The 17,831-nt window shown below is 40.2% G+C and overlaps 2 protein-coding genes across 9 annotated transcripts in view; one reads left to right on the top strand and one right to left on the bottom strand.

Moving 5' to 3' along the window:
* The window catches only part of n4bp3 (NEDD4 binding protein 3), a 30,008-nt gene extending 21,264 nt beyond the window's left edge, over positions 1 to 8,744 (top strand). For 5 of the 6 annotated variants that reach the window (XM_032554742.1, XM_032554740.1, XM_032554741.1 and 2 more), the window contains 9 exons: positions 875 to 1,155; positions 1,237 to 1,390; positions 2,439 to 2,651; positions 2,850 to 2,971; positions 3,109 to 3,304; positions 4,474 to 4,566; positions 4,653 to 4,904; positions 5,536 to 5,788; positions 5,985 to 6,376. In XM_032554742.1, coding sequence (XP_032410633.1) covers positions 908 to 1,155; positions 1,237 to 1,390; positions 2,439 to 2,651; positions 2,850 to 2,971; positions 3,109 to 3,304; positions 4,474 to 4,566; positions 4,653 to 4,904; positions 5,536 to 5,788; positions 5,985 to 6,376 — 1,923 coding nt within the window. In that variant the 5' untranslated portion in view covers positions 875 to 907. Of the gene's footprint in view, positions 1 to 874; positions 1,156 to 1,236; positions 1,391 to 2,438; positions 2,652 to 2,849; positions 2,972 to 3,108; positions 3,305 to 4,473; positions 4,567 to 4,652; positions 4,905 to 5,535; positions 5,789 to 5,984 lie in introns of those variants that run through there. The other variant, XM_032554745.1, reaches the window with a different exon arrangement.
* A 215-nt stretch (positions 8,745 to 8,959) lies between these two features.
* Positions 8,960 to 17,831, bottom strand: rmnd5b (required for meiotic nuclear division 5 homolog B). 3 transcript variants are annotated; one of them, XM_032554746.1, is made up of 10 exons: positions 17,722 to 17,831; positions 16,011 to 16,182; positions 15,704 to 15,849; positions 15,487 to 15,624; positions 13,712 to 13,812; positions 13,456 to 13,622; positions 13,104 to 13,269; positions 12,775 to 12,877; positions 12,535 to 12,689; positions 8,960 to 11,414 (listed from the first exon to the last, which is right to left on the bottom strand). In XM_032554746.1, exons 2-10 carry the CDS (start codon positions 16,147 to 16,149, stop codon positions 11,351 to 11,353), a joined length of 1,179 nt encoding a protein of 392 aa, XP_032410637.1. In that variant the 5' UTR covers positions 16,150 to 16,182; positions 17,722 to 17,831; the 3' UTR covers positions 8,960 to 11,350. The 3 variants fall into 3 exon arrangements, with proteins under 3 accessions (XP_032410637.1, XP_032410639.1, XP_032410638.1); XM_032554748.1 differs by having other exon boundaries at positions 15,704 to 15,846; XM_032554747.1 differs by having other exon boundaries at positions 16,011 to 16,157; positions 17,722 to 17,803.

Genomic DNA, 17,831 nt, shown 5'->3' with positions numbered 1-17,831 from the left:
ACAGGCCCCAAAAAGAAACACTGAAAAAGTGCCATTGTTGTTGTAGGCTGCTGGGTCCTTATCAGGGATCTGCAGTCTCATGCTAAGGGCTCGTGTGCTGGTTTGACAAATGCCTATACAAAAGCAAAGGTGAGCAACAGTTTGGAAAGAGGAAAAAATGACTGTAGAGATTTGTCACCTTTAGTAGAAACTAATCCAACTGTTTTCATGTTGCAAGACAAAGAAAAACAGTGAGCTAATTGTTGAGCTTAGTGATTAGCAAGCCAAGAAATATTTCTCTGAATTTGGACATTAAACATGATCACAAATAGATTTTGCACAGTACTGTCTGCTAGATTGATTTCGTAAAGTAAGTGCAAATAATATGTGGCAGCCATATTGGACTATAAGATCATGTCTTTAAGGTCATGTCTTGCTATTTCAGATTTTGACCGATTCCATTAGTTGTGTGTTCATAAACTGGAAATGCAGATTGTTCTTAATTTTATGCATTGACATGAATTGGAAATTTCCTGAATTCTAAGTATTTGATCTGCTGATCAAACTAAGTCGAAGGTAGAAATTGAGCGATTTCAATCTCTGGCTGAGAACATTTTAGAATCTAATAACAGGTTCATAGTTTTGTCTGAGATGCTCTTTCCCAAACAGATTTCTGTTTGTCTCTCCTTTACTGATTATATTCTTCTACTGTAGCTCTGTAATGTTCTGAATCATCAAACACAAGGCATATAATTTGTCTCCAAAGAAGCCAAGCATGCCTCAGCAGGAGGTTCATGATGCTATCTTTGAACCAAGACATCATCAAGGTCTAATTGTTCACCTTTGCCAGTCCCACCTATTCTTGTGATCGACCTGTTTTTATCTTCTTTCGCAGATCTCTTTACCTCCCCTCAGCCTCTCGTAATCAATGGCAACCTCGGTCCAAACTCTTCCCGTGACGCGTGGTCCCACCCAAAACTTCCGCAGCCCTTTCCCCTCCTCTCCCCTCTCCTCACTCTGCGGCATGGGAAGCGTAGGAAGTCTGGTGGAGAAGCCAGATGTGTCTCCGACTAAAGGCAACCGCGCGGTGCCTCAGGTGAGACCCAGACAAACCAACGGCCTGCTGAAGAAAGGCCTGACCCAGAGAGAGCTACTGAACTACCTCAACATCACCAGGTGGGTTCTGCTACAGAGCAGCAGATACCTGTGCGGGATGTTACATTGAGATGTCTTCTGACTTCCTGCACTTCCCAACAGGAAAGAGCCCAAAGCAGGGCCGAGCGGCGACGGCAAGAGGGACGTCATCAGAGGCCTGGTGGAGGATGACGTCTTCGCCAAAGTCTACAGTAAAGATGGCACTGAAATAGACCTGACTAAAAACTCACTGCCAAGCGGGGGCAAGTACGAAAAGGTGAATATACGAGAATTGAGGCTGTATATTTAAAAAAAAAAAAGAATGTCTTTACATGAGCATCAGTCGTGTTACATCATGGTGTCTAGCATTACAGCAAAACCTGTAAAACCTAATTCCACGTTTTGTAGAATTACCACAGCAAAGACTTCGGTATCAACTCAAAGTAGGATATGTTGGTCAGGGGTTTTTTTTGCATAATAATTCTTTTTAATTATTATACTTTTTCAGAACCAGTGTTTTGCGGACAAATCTTTTGGAATATGTGTGAAATATTTGCCCATTCCTTTTTGCAAAACATATGAAGCTCAATCACACTGGTTATGACTATTAGTGAAGACGAGTTTTTACATCGTGCACAGTTAGATCTAGATCCAGACTTTAACTAGGCCATGTTATCCCCAGAATTGGATTTGGAGGTATTTGATTAAGGGGGACTGAACATATGCATTATAAATTTTCATTTGTAAAAAAAAATTTAAAAAGTTAAATTTTTCTTTAACTTTATCTATCACACAAAATAACAATAAACCACACTGAAGTTTATGATTGCAGTGTGACAACATGTAAACATATTCAAGACATGAAATTTCTTTAGTACGGTACTGAACTGTTTTCTGGAAAACGTATGTGTTATTAGATTAGTAAAACAAGTTATCAATTTTACTAAAAGTACTCTTTGTACAAATGATTTACAGCCAGTGAAAAGGCTCCGTGGGGTTTTGGTAAATTGATTAGTAACACTTTCATATATTTCCTGCAGTATGACGCAACACCCTTGAATCCTTTTAGGAGCATAAATCAGTCGCAGATGTGATCCGCCTCAGCAGCACTGATTGAAAAATCCGTCACTTCTGAATTTATTGCGGTGATCAAATCTCTCTTCTCTTTTTTTTTTAAACGTCTAAATTGATCAATGCTGAAAACACAGAGGGTGTAGTAGCATTGATTTCATCAGAACATTGTGATTTATGTTGCGTAACCCAGCTATTATTGCTGCGAGGGACCGCTTACGCCTCTTTGTACTATGTTTGCCATTTTTTCTTAGGTTCGGTTCAGGTCTTCTGCATTCAAACCCGTCACACCTAAAAACTTCAGCTCCATGCAAAACCTCTACCCCTCCTCCAAGTCGGAGGATGTGGATCACGGCCTTTCCAATGGACTGCACAGAGCATACGGCCACATCTCCAAAACAGTCTCCACCTCCTCTTCATCTTCCTCACCCTCCCGTCATGGAGGACCGACATCATGTGGTAACAAGGTAGCCTGATCCGGCTTTATTAGCTTAGCATCTTCTGTCGTTAGCTAGAAAGTTGCCAAATTAGTCACTCTTTAGATCCAGGCATGTGGATCTAAACACATGAAAATAAAAAGCACCTTTTTATGTTCAAGCATTTCTGTCAAAGGCTGCAATCATGCTCCACATAAGCTGAATAACGGCATAATTCTGACTTTGCAGGCCATCTCCTCGGTGCAAGTGATGAGTCACGAGGATGACAACCTGTCAGACTCAGGTCATAACTCCATGAGCAGTCTGCCGCCGTACCGCCCTCCGTTCCGTCCACATCTGTCTCACATCAGGTCGGCTGCTACATCAATGTCTTCTCCGCTGAACTTTGAGTTCCACAGCTGTGATTTTTCCTTGTTTTTCTGACTGTGTGGATCGTGAAAAGTAACGAGATTTTAATAGCTTGTGTGGTTTCCTCTGCTTTCCCCAGCGCTTCCATGGGCCACATCAACACCATCGGCTCCTTAGATCGAACCTCTCAGGGCCTGAAGGCCGCCGGGTCAGGGGGCGTGGCTATGGGGGAGGTAGCATGCCGAAGCATGGCTACCCTAAACCGCCTGACCCCCTATGGCAGCGAGGCTCCGCCTCCTTATGAATGGACGCTGTCCCTCTCGGTGGAGGACGTGGTAAGGGAATATGAGCCCAATATGATTTGAAACTTTTGCTTCATGATAAAGCCACCAACTTTTAAGACAAATGGCCTGTAGTGCTTTATCAAGTCAGAGGACTCTAAAGCACTTTACACTACATTCAGTCATTCACCCATTCACACACTGTTGGTAGTTAGCTACATTGTAGCCACACCTGCCCCAGTTACACAGTGAACCCCTACCTCCTGAGCTGCTGTAATTTATTTTATAGATTGTGAAGTGAAAGGGAAATGATTTTTTCAGATTCTTTTTTATAAATACAAGCCTGAAAAGTGTGGCATGCTCAGGTATTTACCCCCCTTTAATCTGATACCTCCAAAATAAAACAATTCCTGGAGTTTCTGAAGCAGCATAGTTTAATCTCAGTTCAACCACAGCTGTTTGGTGAAGATCTCTGAGGTGAATTAGCTAACATTAGAGAACAGACAGCTCAGCAGACGGGTCAGAGAGAAAGTCGTGTTCAGTGCTATGTTTGGTTATAAAACAAGCTTTGCACGTCTTTAGCAGAACTGTTCAATCCGTCGTTGGAAAATAGAAAAAGTACGGCACAACTGCAGTCGTGACATGACTAATGAATGAGAGGATTAATCACATACGCAGCCAAGAGGCATCATGTGGTAACTATTAGTAACTCCACAAACCTGTCCTTTCTGGAAAAGTGGCAAAAAAAAGCCATTGTTAAAAGAAAAATAGGTCATGTTTAAATTCTCCGTCGTGCAAAACACATCTGGTGGAAAAGCATCTGTACCCTGAAACGTGGTGATGGCTGCCTGGGTTTGTGGGGAAGCTTTTCTTCAGATGGGAGAGGTCAAATATAGAGCAAGTCCTGAAAGAAAACCTCTGAGAGGCTGCGTGGGACAGCTTCCCCGTCCGCCCGGAGCGACTGTACAATCGAAGCTTGTTCATGTCTTAGAATAAATAAATCCAGAATCTGTATGAAGACCTGAAAATTAATATTCATAGATGATGTCTATCTACTCTGACAATCTGACGTAGTTCACACAAAAAAATGTGTGAAAATGTCATATTTATCATAGATTCCTTTTTTCCAACAGACAGAAGTTTGTTGTTGTAACATGACAAAATAAGAAATGTATTTACTCTTGCCAGCCTCCCTACGTTATTCGTGCTGCTCTGTCTTCCAGGTGCGGGATCTGGAGGAGCGCCTGGTGGAAAAAGAACATGAACTAAAACAGATGAGGAGGAACCTGGACGAGAGCGAGGGCGCCATCGCTCAGGTGAATCTCATTTTCGATCTGAACGTCACTTCATTTATTTATTTATCTTTTTGTCTGTGCTGACCCCATCTGCTCGCCACCTGCAGGTGTTTGAAGGGAAGCAGCGTCTGTGGGAGAAGGAGGTGGAGGAGCTGAAGCGCCTGTACGCCGCTAAGCTGCGTCAGGTCTCGCAGCACGCCCAGCGCTCCCAGCGCAGCATGCAGTTGGAGCTGTTTAGGGCCCAGCAGGAGAAGAATCGCCTGCAGGAGGAGCTCGACGGCCTGAAGCGGGACGCGGTCCGGGACGTCACGGCCGTGCCGAAGCCGACCAGTCCGACTCTAGAGGAGACACGGTGGGAGGTAAGAAGAGTTCAGGCGTAAGGAGCGACGCTTTCACCACCCTGTTTCACTGTGGGGAAAAAAATATGTCTAGGGTGGTATGGTGCATGCCACACTTTTCAGATTCTTTTTGTGGTGAAGAAACTTTTGAAAATCATCATTCAATACTTTGCACTGGAATGCAATATATACCACAAAAGGTATTTTTGAACTAGTTTCTAGGTGAAATATCTTTTTAATCTTGAAATAAGACAAAACTAACTTTTCAGCAAGCTTGTTTTAAATCAGTAATACCTTAATTTTGATGAAAAAGTAAAATAATCTGCCAGTGGAACATGACATTTTTCGCATATCATAAGCTAAAATGTCTTGTTCCACTATTTAAGTTACAACTGGTACATTTTCATCAATATTAAGGAGTTATTGACTTTGAAAAAAAGCTCCTATATTTTGCTGAAAAGTTACTTGTAAGTTCGTTTTGTCTTTCTTCAAGTGTACTAAAATATTTGCACCAGAAACAAGGCCAAAAATACTTGGTAAGATTGTGTGGTTTTACAGTGCAATTCTGAATCTTTCTTTTTTCTAGAAAAAAAAAAAATGTCAAAATCCCAGACAACAATGATCTTATTCGTCATATTGTTGTCTTTCTCAGGTTTGTCAGAAGTCAGGGGAGATCTCGTTGCTGAAGCAGCAGGTGAGGGACTCCCAGGCAGAAGTGACCCAGAAGCTGAGCGAGATTTTCAAGCTGAAGACGCAGCTGAGGGAAACCCGGACGGAGCTGCGCAACAGGGAGGCCCAGATAGACGCTCTGAACATCATCCTGCAGGGGACGCGGCGTGGCAAGTGTTCCTCCACCGGAGAAAGCAAAAAAGGAGCCGAAGAGAGTCCATCAGCAGGAGCAACAGGTATCTGTCGCTCAATAATGGCTTCGTGTTTCCAATTGTAGATCCAAAATCAGGTTATAGCTGTGTAACCAGGGCAGGAGTACAGAGCTGTGAGCATTTACCAGAAGCTGGTGTCTTTCGTAATCTTCCATTCATGTGTTTTTTTGGTTTTTTTGGGGGACTCCAGCTGAATCCACTTGAACTTTTCCTTTCGCAGGCGGCTCTGGGGGTCCCACAGAAGAGCGTCTGCGAGCGGAGCTGCTGCTGGAGCGGCGTCAGAGCGAGGCCCAGGCCACGGCCTTCGAGGAGGAGAGGAACACGTGGCAGACGGAGAAAGACAAGGTCATCCGCTACCAGAAGGAGCTGCAGGCCAGTTACTTGGAGATGTATCACCGCAACGAAGCCCTGGAGAGGGAGCTGCAGCAGCTGAGGGCGGGTGGGGCGCGGGAAGGAAGGGGAGGCGGAGGAGGAGGAGAAGGAGGGAGCAGAGATGGGACAACTGAGAAGGAGGCGAAGGAGCCGACAGCTGACAGAGCAGCAGGAAAACAAGAAGATACAACTTCCTCGAGCCTGCCGTGGATAGACAGGATTGAATCGTCTGAAATTTGAATGTGACACACTTGTTTGCAATGCAAACTGTTTTCTCCGAAAGCATGGACCTACGCAAGAGCAAGTCTGCCTGGGGAAAAAAAGAAACGAGACACAAAATATACAAACTTGGAGATTATAAAAAAAAATATTTAGCATATCAAAATCCTACACAATTGACTAAATCTCTGAAAAGGATGTGCTGCTGGATTTAGTTGTGGTACCAAGTAATCAAATCAAATATAAAGTCAGAAGTAGTAGACCTAAAAAAAAAAAAAAGAGGTTGACAAAAAATTATAATAAACTGTGCTAAACCTTTGACCCTCATAGAAGCCACTTTTTTTAAAAAAAGGTACAAATTATGTGTTGATTTACCTAAATGAAGTTTGTAAATTGTGAAATTTGGGAATGAAAACATTTTTAAAACAAAAACAGTAGCTCAGTCAGAATAAAAAGAAACATGTCAATGTGAAACCTTTGACTGACAATCTTGAAATGGGTAGCCATTATACAATTTCTCATGTGTTTTTAGTATTTTTGTGGTACAAAAAAAAAGCTTCATAGATTCCCATCTGACCCCCGCACTGCTTCTGCACCTTGATTGTATTATTGCCCTTTTCGTGTAAAAAGACCGGGACCGATTACATCCTTCTGGACGTGTTCTCGCCGACGCTTGTCTGTGCCACGTTTGTCCTCAGCAGAATAACTCCAAACCGCAAAATCACAGGAAAAGCACTACCTAAGACTTGTTTAAAATGATCTTATTGGCGACGATAACCAAAGCATTCAATTAGTGAGGTCCCTACAGATCCAACAAGCAACTAGCTGTTGACTGGAATCAGCTTCACTGACTGGTTGGAGACTATATCTATTGTTACTGAGTGAAGAAGGTTTATAGTTAGCTACTTTTAGGTTCAAAGTTGTTTAACAAAGGAGCATTTTTGCTGCTCCTACCTCTGCAGCTGTAGTTGCTTTATACCCAACTTTTTTCAGAAAGGAAAAGGAGCCCGTCTGCCACGTTAGGTCATTCCCACCATCCATGGGAACATTTTGTTCAACTCACGAAGGAGAAAGTTGACCATAAGCCATCTTCACCAGATACTATGAAGGCTGAATATGTTGCTTTAGAAAACTTGGCTGCCTTTATAAAAATCTCATAAGGAAGTAGGCGTGTGTGCGTTCTCTAGGGTTTTTAAACTGTGGCTTTATTTAGATGAACTCAAGAAATCCCCAGCCTACTTATTTGCAAGCAACAAATGCATGAATGAATTACACGACAGTGATGGAGAGCTGGTTGGCACCTATACAAAATGTTTTCTTGTTTTTTCAAGCACATTGATCTCGGCCTTGGCACAGTGGAGAAAACTTCCAGAAGTCCCATTACAAAAGTCTAAGTGTGCAATGTGTGCGAGAAAGTTGGCATGGGTTAATAAGCATGTTGTTACTATGGATAATCAATAGGTTTATATGCAAGGCAACCATGTTGGATTTTGAGGTCAGAGTTGGTAAGAAAGCTCCGACTACAAGAAACTTTTCTGTAGGTTTTCCAAATATGGGGTTGAAAATCTAAACTTTCGAAAAACAGAATAACTTACATGAATCCTTCAATGGGTTCTAATGCATTCGACTGGGTTTTATTGTTTAGTATTTATAAACACAACAAACTGATAAAGTGGAAGTCCGGATTAAAGACGGTAAAGCCGTGGAAACGGACAGATTAAAGTACTAAAAACCCAGGAGGATTTTATCTGATGGTATAATTTAGGGTCGCTAAAGTACGGAAGAAATATTTTAAACGCCAATTCAGTTGTGGCTCTTCACATAAACTGGAACAGTCGAATCTTTAGTAGCGGTCAAAGGTTTACAAAACCCAGGGAACGGAAATTGGACACTTAACTCTCATGGGCGCATCTCCACTTATGATTCTGGCCCTGATTAATGTTTGCAGGAACAACACTGCACTAGTCTTTCGGCTGAATTCATGTAAAAATGTTGCTTTTCTGGTTTTGGTGCAGGAAAAAAGAACAAATATCTGTCTGGTGCACATCTCTTGAACATATTTCCCTCGTTAAGTCTCCTTTCAGGTGAGATACACAAATTTTGTACATACCTGCACTTTCAGTTCAATTCACCTTCTGTGGTTGTACTCCAAAGAGACTGTTGTCTTAAAACTGTGAAATCTGTCAACTTCCATATTGTTTGATTGCAGTAAAAAGGAGCCACTAGCTGTAAATAAAGGCTAAATTAATACTCCCAAATGCATGACTGACGTAAAAAAAAGTTCTATTCTGTCTTAACTATAAATATTCACAAACCAGCTCTCTGTTAATCTTTGAATATACTGTGACTTGTCAAATTACTGGAATTAAAACTGTACAGAATAAACAAATCTTTGTTTTGCATTAATTCTGGTTAAAGTACTTAAAATCAAGGGCCTTAAATTCTTTAGAGTATCTTTGGTATTTTGGGTTAGTTCAATATTTAGACGCCAAATCCTGGATAATTTCTTCTCGCGTAGCATCTTTTGGTAGAAAGAGCGCAGAGGTGGAAGGTCAGCTGAAACGGAAATGAAGAGCCTAATAACACAGAAATCATGAGAGAAACAACGGTTTAAGACTTTATTCCTAATCCAAATGCGATGTGGATGAAAAGAGAAATAAGTGAGGGCACATAAAAATAGTATAAGAGAGCATGGGCGAGTTGGTAATGCAGGTTTGTTTTATGCAGGGTCGTAATCTGAACAGATACGAGCTCCGCTGACTCACATGGCCCTTAGCCCGGCATTTAAAGCATTATATAAACTGGGGATTATTATAACTGCACAGCTCCAGAGAGGCTGAGTGATTTACTGAAGTGGGATGAGAAAAGACTCTTATCTCACATGTTTTCCACTCTGTGGGAGGGTTGCAGTGCTGGATTCCGTCACTGCTGTTTATCCAAAAACTAAAATGATGGTCAAATCTGGAGGGATATTTCTCATCAGCAAAAAGTAGTTCTGCACCAGTAGACGGTCCAAAAATTCTCAAATTTCAAGACAGTTTCTCAGCAAGATGTGAAAATGCAGCACCAGCGCCACCGAGCGGCGATGAAAGAAAATGAATGCTTATTGTATTTCACTGTAGAAGCAGTCCTACAAAACTGACTAGAGTATATTGGGGTTTTTTTTATTTTTGAATATCAGATGCAAATATATGAAACATGTTAGCGGATAAATATGTACAGTAAAAGTTGCATAACACACAAAAGCAGGAAATGCAAAACATTTAGCAAAAATTAGAGGATAAGGAGTATACAACACGCTCGCATTCTATCCGGAGGGAGACTGAGAGAAGTGGTGAATGATTGTCAACCAAGTGAGGGAATAAAATAAAAACAGAATATAAAGTCGGTTTTGAAACGGAGATTAACAGTGCGCCATCGGTGTGGGGGGTTTGGGGTAGAAGCGATGCTGGTGCATTAGTTTGCTGAAGAAACTTGCCTCACGGGAACGTGAGGTGACATCACCATACATGTCCGGGAGGACGCCGGGAACCTGCGTCAGCTCTGCACAAACTGTGCTGTACATCCAGCTGCCTTCACACCTCCTCCAAGTTCAACCTGACGCATGAAACACGGCGTGTACAAACCCCAGGAACTCCCACAGCCAACCATTAGCTTCAACTGTGTAGAATGTAACATATGACTCCTTATATAAATGCACTTTTTTTAAAAAATACTAAATGTAAAGTGTGGTATGAGTTACTAACATGAACCCTGAGGAACTGTGAAGATCTTACTGTAACTTTCCTGACTCAAACAGAGGCATTCTTGAGTATATATATTTATATATGAAACAACTGCCACAATGACCAGAAGACTTACCCACCCACCACAAGTAAAACTTCACAAGCCCACAGTCACTGCAAGTCATACTATAAGGCTACCATCACACCAATTTACATCTCCAAATCACATGGCGTGCTAGCTTAGTATACACAGACTGAAGCGATGGCACGAGTGGAGTAGGCTTTTGAGTCACTATTATCTTAGTTACGCAATAGTGCTGATTAAGTGTGTTGCTGTGCAAGGTAACGACTATATATCAGGTGGTGGTGAAGGAAAATAGGAACAGAACACATTTCACAGTAGTACACTGTATATTTTTGTTTGCTTTTTGTCACTTTTGTTAAATACACACACAGAACAAGACAAATGGCTTCTAGAATGAGGAAAATCTTGCTGGTGCAGTCAGTCACAGAAGGAAACAAAAGCAGAACAAGAGAAAGAAAGAAAGAAAGAAAGAAAGAAAGCTGTTCCAACCGCTGAGGAATTTATCGTTTTACTCATCAACCAGCAGTGGCTTTCAGGCTTTTAGTACAACATGGAGGAGCCACAATCAAGAGTTCAATTAAAGGGAGATCGCCACACGTTTACTCCCCCTTAACCAGGATGTTATCAGCATTCAGTGGAGTTTGCTACTCTGTGGGTTATCTCAAAAGTAATACAAGCTTATCACCGTCCTGAAAGCAGACTCTGCCTACCTACTCCATTTACTTCAAACACTAAACCCATTTATAATTATCCCTCTGCTTTCAAATAAAAAGAAAAAAAAACAACTCGTTCAGCCCAAAAGTCAAAAAAGCAACAACAAAAAAAAACTAAACAATAGAAAGTAATACATATGATAAGCCTATTACTCTGCAGGCATTTGTAAATGAATTTCTATGATCTTTTCGGAGGCGCTTCTTCACGAAGACAACCTGATCGACTCTTCACTCTACTACAAGCTTTCGTTCAACCAACCGTGCAGGACTTGAATGCTATGCAAAGTTGGAGGGTCCGAGGTGGGTTACAGGACTGCCGAGGCCGTCCGGAGGAGCACTGGGATAAAACCTTAATGCTTTTACAATAAACAGGCCAAGAGGCCAGGGATAGAGGACAGGGGCCAGAGCAAAGGGTCCTGGACATTCAGAGAGCTCCAGGTAACTTCATCCTTGACGAGGAGAGTGTATGGTATCAAAAGTAGATCTGCTTGGCATGTGACGGGTTCTGCTCCATGGGGCAGTAAGGGCATTTCAACCTGCGGGGGAGAACAGCAGCATGTTTAATTAACGCTCGGTGATCAACTTCAGATTTTCAAGCAAGTCAGAATGCGCTGCAGAAATATTTCACATCCTAATGAACTTTCAGACATTTTGACTCACTGCAAACTCTGAATTCACTGTATACTAATGACATTGTACGCTACACGCCAACTAGCGCACTATGCCAAGTAGTGCTTAATTGTGAGGTAGAAAGATAAAAGTTATAGCAATTCTCAGGTCAATTTAAAAAGTAAATATGGTCAACTTGTGTGTAATTTAATCTCAGTATAAAAGCAGCTGTTTTGTGAAGAGAATAGATGTTTGTTGGGAATATTAATGAACAAACAGCATCCCAAAGAACACAGCAAAAAGGTCAAGGTTAAAAGGTTTAAAGCAGGATTATGCGATAAAACAATTTCTAAAGCTTTGAACATCCACCAAAGGATCGTTCAACAAATCATCTGAAAATGGAAACTCTGGACAGAGTCGTCCATCTAAACTGACTGAGTGAGAAAGCAGAACATACAAATCAGCAAAGCCTCCATGAGGCCCATCTTAGCTGTTGAAGGGGCTGCAGAACTCTAAAGGTTAGAAAGGATAAACTCAGAAAAATGTGGACTTTATGGAAGAATGGTAAAAGGAAAGCTTGTGTTAAAAGGAGATCAGAGGAACAAAACCCAAAGTCTTGAAACGGTGGCAAAAACTCACCTTCCAGCAGGTCAACATTAAACATGCAACCACTATGGAATGATTTTGGTCAAATCACTTCTATACGTTAGAAAAATTCAGCCAATTTCCAGACCTAAATACAATCTGAATGAGCTTCAGCTATTTGAAAAAGACATTTGTTAGCATGTAAAGCTGGTAAAGAGAAATACTTGAAGCTGTAATTGAAGCAAAGAGTTGTTCTGCAAAGTTCTGATTGAGGACAGCAGAATTTCAATTCATGCAAGACTTTTCTGTTCTTTTAATAAAGAACTACTAAACATATTTCTTCTATTTACGCATTACGTTGTTTTGGTCTATCCCATGAAATTAAACACATTAAAGACTGACGCCGCAAAGCGAGAAAACGTAGAACAAGCCGAAGTGGTTAAACTCTTCATTTCGACTCACTTCCCAGCATTGGTGAGTTTGTTGAGTGCATCTCTGGAGATGACATGGCCACAGATGAGCTTCATGGGGGGATTGCTCTCTGAGGTCTGCTGCCGAAGAATGGGGCAGGCGAACACAGAGTGGTACCAGCACTTCTTGCCCAGGTCAATTTCAATCTTCATGTGCAGAGAGAAAAGGAAATAACTGAAAGCCCACACTGGATGAGGACATGGTGATGAATCAAGATAAAATGTGACTTACAGGGAGCTCATCTTTGTGCGTCCACACTCCGCTGCATTGTCTCTGTTCGATGACCTGTTTGATGTTCATCAGCACCGGTAAGGCCATGCATCCTGACGCAAAACTAAAATGAAAAATATTGGCAATGTCTCAGAAATACATTTTTAATCGGACTATAGTTATAGTTATAAAACACTACCTGCTTTTAATGTCACTCTCAATGGAATTAGAGCAAAAACAAAAGATTAACCCCAAAACTCATCGTTGCATTACCTTTTTAGTACTGCTCTTAAGTAGTAAAAAGGAAAAAAGTAAGTTTATGTGTTTTAAGCAACCCATTTTCTACTCACCTAACACTTAGTGGAGACTCTACAGAGAGCCCCAGTAGAGCACAGGCATCCCTGGTAAAGATGTTACAGATCTCAGCCCACTGATTTGTCTCCAACAGGCTGCGATATGGGGAGTTTTCAATGCCATGACGTAGATAGACCAGGCTGCCCATCAAGATCTGAATATCTGCAATTGAATGGAGGTTTTATAAAAACATTTATTCCAAAATGCAACCTTAATCCTACTGAGCATTAAAAAAATAGCTACCAAAGTTTAAATTATGTTTTTCAAAGCTACTTTCAGCTGTTTACATAAAAGGTAAATCAACATCTGGCAAAAGCTCATCTTGCATAATCTCTTCCAGCTGCTGACCTCTCTGGTGGTGGGATGCGAATGGCTGGAAGTGCCTGGCGTACTGCAGGGCATCCATCTGGTTGCCTATTCCTCCACTGAGCAAACTTATGAAGTACAAACGGTGCAACTTGAACTCTAAACTGCTGTTCAGTTCAAGAAGACGCTGGCGATTTGAGACGGCCCACCTAAAAGAAATACACACAAGAGCAAGGCCACCGCAGTTAAGTAAGGTACGCAGCAGTGAATCACTGTGATGTCTGAGTGGTTTCCATACTCTAATGCCGGCCTGAGGTCCTGCATCCTCAGAGCTTCAAGGATCCTGTTTAGTTCCAGGAAAGGCTGCTTCATACTCATGTCAATAACTACACCGGACTCCTGAAAAAACACAAATGTGTACTTCGTTTCATCTATGCTCTATTAATTCACAGGAACACGTTATTTGTAATTTATTTTTTTTATCCCACCGATTATGGGTTTTTTTATCCAAAATTGGAGCAATGTAGACAAAGCTGCAAGCAAATACAGCAGAAAATAGTTCCCTAAATACAATTAACTTATTTGTTAAGTAAGTAAGTTAAGTTTGTTAAGTATGACTCTTACCGTTCATTATGAGCTAATTTTAGGACATTACTACAAAGAAATATAATTGGTTGTAGAAGTAGTTACAAATAAGTAATTAATAAGTTAATTGTATTTAACTTGTTAAATACAATTAACTTATTGTATTTAATAAATGATGCAAATGAAATGATGCAGAGGTTGCAATACCATTTTACAAGCAGGTGTTTTTGCTGGAGGAGCAACTTTTTGTTTTTATTTTAAAAATAAGCAAGAAACTTCTTGCAAACATTCCTTTGCTAATTTAAGGCCTATCAGTGCTTTTCATTTGGTTAAGTATTTTGATGAATCATGGAGATAAATGTTCATAAAACTCTAAAATGATTTTTTTTTTCTTGAGACTTGATATCACACTGTCCTTGTTTGTGATCCTGATCAATGTTCAGGACAGTCAATTCTTCTTATATATGGTAAAGCCAAATAACACAACATGCAATATTTATTTAAATAACAAAACCAGACTCTTACCATTTATTATGAGCAAATTTTAGGAAATTACTACAAATAATTTGTTGTAAAAGTAGTTACAAAGCACCTTTTTGGTGGGTACAAACTAACACATGGCTGGTTCAAAACAGCCCAGCCCTTTACCAGTAGGTAAAGATTTCATTTTCAATAACCAAAACTAACAAAGAGCAAAATGAAAAAGGTGTGAAATGACCAGGACAGCCTGAACACTTAAGAAAATAAAACAAACATAAAAAGGCAAAACAAAAATACACCAGATTTTGGCAGAAAATATGATCACAGATAAAGGGAAAAAACATTAAAAATATTAAAGAGTTTTGTTTTGTTTTTTACTCAATGAAAAGTAAATTAGCCAAATAATGTAAATGCAATATGCTGTAAGATTTTACCTAGACAGCATCTTTCTCCAATCAACCACTAGATGTCAGTAATATTTAGTTGCACAATAAGTCAGTACAAACCACAGTACTGGTTAAAACTCCTCCTGTTTTCAACAGGACAAGTTTTCAACAAAACATTAGAATTTTATCTGTGATTTATATATAATTTTATAGACCTGGATCAACAGCTACAGTAGCACTATTACCAACATCACTGTCTCTAGATTTGGAGGCAGCTCACTGCAACATTTCTTGATCTATTTTCACGTGTGACCTGACCTGGAAATGGAGAATCCAAGCTCAAAATAACACAATGCGACACAACAGTGCCATACCAGGCTCCTTTTTTAATTAAAAAAAATTCCAAGTATTTTTTTTTTTTTCAACAATATCGCAACCAATTTTTAACAAAATAAGAAGATAAATTACCAGTGACAATTAGCAGATGGGAATATTATGTTTTCTCTAAATTTTATACATAGAACTTTGTGTAAATTGAGTTACATTTGGACAATTGCCAAAGGAAACGTCTCAAAGACCTTCAAGGCACGATACAGACAAAACTTTGCTGATTTTCACTTACCTGACAAAGATCCTCTGCCACACTGAGCATCCCTTGTCGGTACAAGTGTTCCACAATGGACTCACTAAGGTATTTCTGTCTTTCTGGAGTATCCCACACTGTCTCTGCCACCACAGCACTGATCTCTGCATCAAAATTCTACAGAGGCGTATTGAAAAAGTGAAGTAAACGCATGTAAAAACTTTTATTCTTACAAAATAACATTTTCTCTTCTTACCCTGTCGATGGCTTTGCCAACTTTTGACACGCTGCCGTGAATGTCTTTATGTCGAGATGCCAGCATCTGCACTGTTTCTTTAATATTCTTACAACACTGGGCCATATTCTGGGATAGGACTGATAGGTCTGCATCTTGTACTCCTGCTGGACAGAAAAAGCAATGAGATCAGAATCCAAGTATACCCCATACACAGTGAATAAAGATGAAGCAGATTTGGATTTTCTGTTAAAATTATAAAATGCCGGAACTCATACATCTTCCAAAGTTACAGTTTTAACCCCATTTGTACCAGTGTTTTCCTCACCAAAAGCAACTAGTTGTGCACGTATCTCACAGACACTGCGTAGAAGTTCATCTAGCCTCTCCTCAGACTGGTGGCCGTACATTACGAAGCGGTGGAGCACTTTCTCCAGCTCCCGCTCCACACATGCACACTGCTCCATGGTTGAGGCTGGAACACACACGATGGCAAAGACCTGAAATTAAGAGGAACAGGACCACAAAAAATTTATCCAATGTCTGGAGGATGATTTTATTTCAGCACAAGACTCATTTTTACCTGATTAATCAATTATTAGATATAAAATGATGGTACTGATTTTCATTTCCCATTTCATTTGTCCTTTCTGCCATTTCTCATTATTATTATTATCATTGCTCAAACCCCTTATTTTAAATATCAAAAAGATCATTTAGATTGTTTTATGTATATAGTAATGAGAATTGAAACATTTTTAATACATATATGTTGTTACATTTTAATTTCAAATTATTTCTAAAATAAAATATGCTAGTAATGATTTTTTTGTTTGGTGAAAAAGACGTTCAGTGGTCAAAAGTAATTACAAGCTAACAATAAACAGAACATTAAAGACTTTTACATTTTCAGTGTTTAAACACATGAACTGGTCTTGTTTACAAAGTTTTTCTAACAGAGGATTTTGGATACCAGAATCAGACAATTTTAAACTTCACCTAGCCTGATTTATTATCAGCCGGTCACAAACTAAATGTCCAATCTTTTCTCCAATCAGTGAACACACCATCAAGCAACACAAGCATTCCTGAGGATGCAATCTTGGCAGTTTTTAGTATCAGTTATGTTTTGGAAAACTCAGACACGAGTCATTTGTAAATCAAATTAAATAGAGGTAAACAGAAGGGGTTGGTGGGGGGATTGTATCCAGGCATATCAGCTGTTTCTTTAAGATGCTACTTTTAGATAACAGAAAACAGGAATGAGAACACATTGTAGCAAATTTGCTGTTTATGCTTTTGAATACTTAAACTCTATGTGTGATGATGAAAATAGCAGTAATCTATTCATAGAAGGTGTCCCCTAAATTAAAAGTTTGTCCTTGTATAGTACTACTGACAACAAACAGGGCCCGAACACTCCTAACAGGAGTCAGAGTATCCTGCGGCCTTCTGTTTACTAACGAAACATCCCCATAAAAAGGAGAGAAATTAAATCATCCAAAAAAGAAAATAAAACACTATTTACCTCCTACTTTAGGACTTCTGTTATGGTTAGTGATATAGCACATAAATATTAAAATGCGTTAGTTAAATCTGCTATACCCGTTGATAGATGTATACTTGCTGTAGCTCACGGCTTAAAAGCAGAGTGCAGAAAATGTCCACCTATGTTTCATTGGCTAACCAGCTACAAGAGCTCAAACGGATTATTACATGTTAAAGACAAATGTAGCTCATTTCGTGTGAAGTCTGAAATGTTTATAATAGCTTGTCTGTGTCGTCGCAAAAGTTGAGAACCTCGTATTTTCATTTTGTGAGATTACTTGGAAAAACGACGAGCCGCAGAGCTAACGTAAACAAACGAGAGGAGAGCAGCTAATGTTCGGTGCTCGCCTGCTGCCGACTGACAAGGCCCAAACAACCTGGGAACACAATGACAACACGCCGGTGTTCATCGTTTGGCATCGACGCAGCACCCAAAACATCTGCACAGGTCAACTAAACAGAGAGGCAAAGTTTGAGCAAAAAACACTCACCTATCCTGCTAATTAGTTAGCCAACATTAGCCTTAGCCACTTGCCTGTTATCTTCATCCGCAGTCGTAATGCGGAACTTCCTGCGTCGCATTCTGCGTTAGCTGCTGATT

This window comes from Xiphophorus hellerii, chromosome 23, assembly GCF_003331165.1.
Source record: "Xiphophorus hellerii strain 12219 chromosome 23, Xiphophorus_hellerii-4.1, whole genome shotgun sequence".
Lineage (NCBI taxonomy): Eukaryota > Metazoa > Chordata > Actinopteri > Cyprinodontiformes > Poeciliidae > Xiphophorus > Xiphophorus hellerii.
The sequence above is the reverse complement of the archived record's forward strand: the minus strand, read 5'-3'. Positions and strand labels throughout refer to the sequence as shown.

Bases quoted from the DNA above. Each gene is read 5' to 3' on its own strand.
- rmnd5b (XM_032554746.1), bottom strand. From the start codon at position 16,149: ATGGAGCAGTGTGCATGTGTGGAGCGGGAGCTGGAGAAAGTGCTCCAC. The intron at 15,625-15,703 runs GTAAGAAGAGAA...ACGCCTCTGTAG, and splicing joins TTGGCAAAGCCATCGACAGG to AATTTTGATGCAGAGATCAG. The intron at 13,813-15,486 runs GTAAGTGAAAAT...GTGTTTTTTCAG, and splicing joins TGGCAGAGGATCTTTGTCAG to GAGTCCGGTGTAGTTATTGA.